This window comes from Buceros rhinoceros, unplaced genomic scaffold (genome assembly GCF_000710305.1).
Source record: "Buceros rhinoceros silvestris isolate BGI_N320 unplaced genomic scaffold, ASM71030v1 scaffold16185, whole genome shotgun sequence".
In the NCBI taxonomy this organism is placed as follows: domain Eukaryota; kingdom Metazoa; phylum Chordata; class Aves; order Bucerotiformes; family Bucerotidae; genus Buceros; species Buceros rhinoceros.
Window position 1 is genome coordinate 65660 of NW_010411294.1, and position 3622 is coordinate 69281.

At 37.8% G+C, this 3622-nt stretch overlaps 1 protein-coding gene across 1 annotated transcript in view; it reads right to left on the minus strand.

Annotated features, from left to right (window-relative positions):
• Positions 1-598, minus strand: part of FGD6 (FYVE, RhoGEF and PH domain containing 6) — a gene marked incomplete at its 5' end in the record, with an annotated part of 60485 nt that extends 59887 nt beyond the window's left edge. The window contains 2 exon segments of the mRNA XM_010135970.1: positions 1-571; positions 574-598. Coding sequence (XP_010134272.1) covers positions 1-571; positions 574-598 — 596 coding nt within the window.
• Positions 599-3622: the final 3024 nt, after the last annotated feature.

Genomic DNA, 3622 nt, shown 5'->3' on the forward strand with positions numbered 1-3622 from the left:
ACACTATGACTTAGAACGTCCTTAATTTTCTCTTCCAAAATGCTGGCTTTCAAAACCACCTGATTTCTATTCGCCAGTTTTTCATTGTGACTATCCCCCAGAGCTAGTCTGTTTTTATCACCAACTTCGATGTTGTTTAAGTTTTCAAAGTGCTCAAAAATGATCTGAGTTTTACAGGTGTTCTCTCCATTTCCAAGATTATGAAGACACTCAAATTTGCAAGATGACATTGGTAAAATATATGCTGTGTTATCAGTACTCCCTTCTGAGGCTTCATTTTTATAGTTCAAGTGGTCTAATGTTTGAGAAGAATCTCCCCTGTGCTCCTCAAAGCTTTTTGTACTTTTTCGTGTAGACAATGGAGGTTTAACTTCTGGAATGGATGAGCTCTTGAGAACCTTTGGCTTTGGTGCAATTGCTGGCTTGGTTTTCCTCGCTGCTTGTATAACACCAGGAAGTACATCGGGCTTCGGTGCAACAGGTGGAGGCGTTGCCTTGTGTGCTACCACAAATTTTGGTTTGGGGGCCACTGGTGGCTTCTTAATTTCTAGGAAGGATGGAAAACAAAGACTTTAGTCACCATCAACCCACAGAACAACTTCACCCACACCACAGTATTATTAGAAGGTTTTTTTTACATTTAAATCATGTGATCTATTAGATCTCAGTGTGTGTATGCATACATGTTTCTCTTTAAAGCATGCCCCACTTCCCTACCACTGCGTTTTTACTAGTTGTCTTTCTTCAAAAGGCACAATCAAGGAGGGATAGAAAAAGTCTTCAAGGGTAACTTGTTTGTTAAAAAACAGTTTATCTTTATGAGAGTGCACATCCATGCCCAGATACTAAAGTATAATGCTAATGAAAACAGAGCAAATTAGCCTGGTTTTGCAGTTCTAACTATTATAACACTGTTTAAAAATGGTGCAAACATGTTAAATGCCTTGTGTATAATAAGCCATGAAGATAACCGAACAGCTAGGGTACCTACCAGGACAGTTCAGTCCCCTCCCCTATCACCTGTAGAAATGCATAACCTAAAATTCCCCTTTCCCCTCCTTTTCAAACAATATTGAGATGGTTACCATACCAGCTGTCAAACTGGCACGTCACTACCATCAGTTCAGTGAAATGAATCTGCGATGTGAAATTAATGCAGTAATTTGTAGTAAGACAGTCCTTGTAAAAGTAAAATACTGTTTCTGTGCATCTTATAAAATTACTCTTCTCAGCCTGTTACTGGGTGACCTAGAAACGATCACCACTGCTGTAACTTATGACCCACTTAAGAGCACATCATGACTAACCCTGGGGAGAGTGGACTGCAGGAAAAGGAGCACATGAGGAACTTGGAGAATAGGGAGTTTTGATTGTGGTGTTGGTTTTGAGTGGTTCTGGGGTCTTTTGTTTGTTTGGTTTTGTGGTGTTTGGCACTTTTTTTTTTAAGGTATGCCTGAAAAAATTTAATATTGCAGGAAATCATTTATGACCAGTTTGTTTCCATATGCTGGAACAATTTCAGGTTTCTAAATGCTTTGAGTGATTTTTGACATATGAAAACTGATTTAGAGGTAAACAAGTTTCTCATTTTGTTTTTATGTACTATCTCTGTATTTATTACCTTTGTTTTGAATAATATTTTAGTATACTTTCATGAAGTCATACACATCTTAAAATAAAACTCTCAAGAAAATAAACTAATTAATGTTTTACATGGAAAGACATTGGGTAAGCCATTGATATATTATTTGCCTTGAACTGTGGGTTTAGTGTGTTTTTATCACCATTATTATAGATATGCTACTATATCCTAATCTCTAGCCTGGAAACACAAGAATAAAGTTTCAGGCTTGATTTTTTTTCTGTTTTGGATTTTTTTTTTGTTTGAAAGAAATCTAGATGGTAAAAAAAAAAGGCAGATGCCCTCGGCTGCAACCATTCCCCAAACACTAAGCCACTGCTCTACGCAGACGGCCAGAAACAATGTCTCTACTACAGAAACAGGAAAACCGTGTTTTTGTAGGACATGAATCATTACATGGCATCTAGACTGACTCCCCTTCCAGTTAGAATAGCTCTCCTTGCTGCAATTACATTGGCAAAAAGGTAAACCCCAATAGTAGAGCCAATTTTGAGACATTTTGCAAGAGGGAATGTAGAATTTCCTTCTAAAGGTACAGCTCCCTATAGCCACCAACAACAGCCAACAGTGACCCAACTACCAGCTGCTACAAAGGCTGTACAACCTCCTGCTTCCCGTCCAAACACAGGCTTCCCACAGAGTGAAGAGTCAATAGTTTGCTGGGGAAAAAAAAAAAAAGGCAAAAAAACCCCTACACCCTCTGGATGGGCAACTACTGACTGATCCTGAACAGCACAAGAGGGTTGTACACTCACTTTCATACAAGGCAACTGTCTATTCAGCTGGAGAATAAAGCGATGACAATAAAAGAACCTGTTTTCTACAGTGAAAAACTGAGAAAGGATGCTCAGTTTGTCACACAACACAGCACAGTAGTAGACCTGGGCCATATTTAGCAGTATTTATACGGTATTAAAGCTCTCTGAAAACAAGAGAGAGACGGTCCGCTTGGGAATCCTTCCTGATGCCCAAATGAGAGAAACAGATTGCAGAAAATACAGGACATTAAACATGGGCTAGGTAAGTGATAACCTGGGGATTATTTGTTCCAATCCACAGAGTGAAGTCCATAAACCTTGGAAATTTCTCTCTGTGTAGTTGGACTCCCTATCATTTTGGATAGCAATCAAACTACGCAAGGCTTTCAACTAGTATTTATCAGGGAGGACACTCAGAAGTTATGATATGATACTGTTACCTGAATATAAGATTCAAAACTAAAACATGAAAATAAAAAGGGATGCAAAGAAAATAAACCAGTTGTTTATATGCCAGTAGTGGAAACCTGGATAATGAACAGAACAAGAAAAATTCACTTCTGATAGTGTGATTCAATGGCATTTTTGAAGCCTACTAGAATTTTTCAAATTATTTCAATGTTGAAAAGCCTTGGGTCAGACAGAAGAGACCAGCAAGTTATGTGGTATAATAAAGACACCACTATCTGCTTTACAGTGATTGCTCATTTCATCTAGAGTAGATCTGAGCCGATGTTATTAACAGGCACATTACAGTCTCGATATCAATACAGATCTGCAGTCAACTGCTCAGTCAGAAAGGAATGTGATGAAGAGCCCTTTCAAACATAAATATGATGTGAGAGGAAAGACTCCAGGAAGGGAATGCATACCAGTAGTTTTCCTCAACAAAATATCTTCAAGTTTCTGAAAAATACAAATGGTGAATTTAGAAAAAAAAAGCACAGCAGCTCTGCAAGGGTAAAGGAAAATTAGATTTCAATTAGAAATCAAGAATTACATTTCAGTTGATTATAAACTAATTCGATTCACCGTGCATGGATAAAAACCAGTTCTGCATAACACAGTGCTTTAAAAGGGGCAATTTCCCATCCTAAATAGAAAGAAAACTAAGTAGGAGGTGACTGTTATATATAAAGGTGTAAGGAATGACTGGAAGTCATATGAGAATGACTTTTTGTTAAATGACAAGCACAAGCTCTTTGGTGAAAAACAATAAATA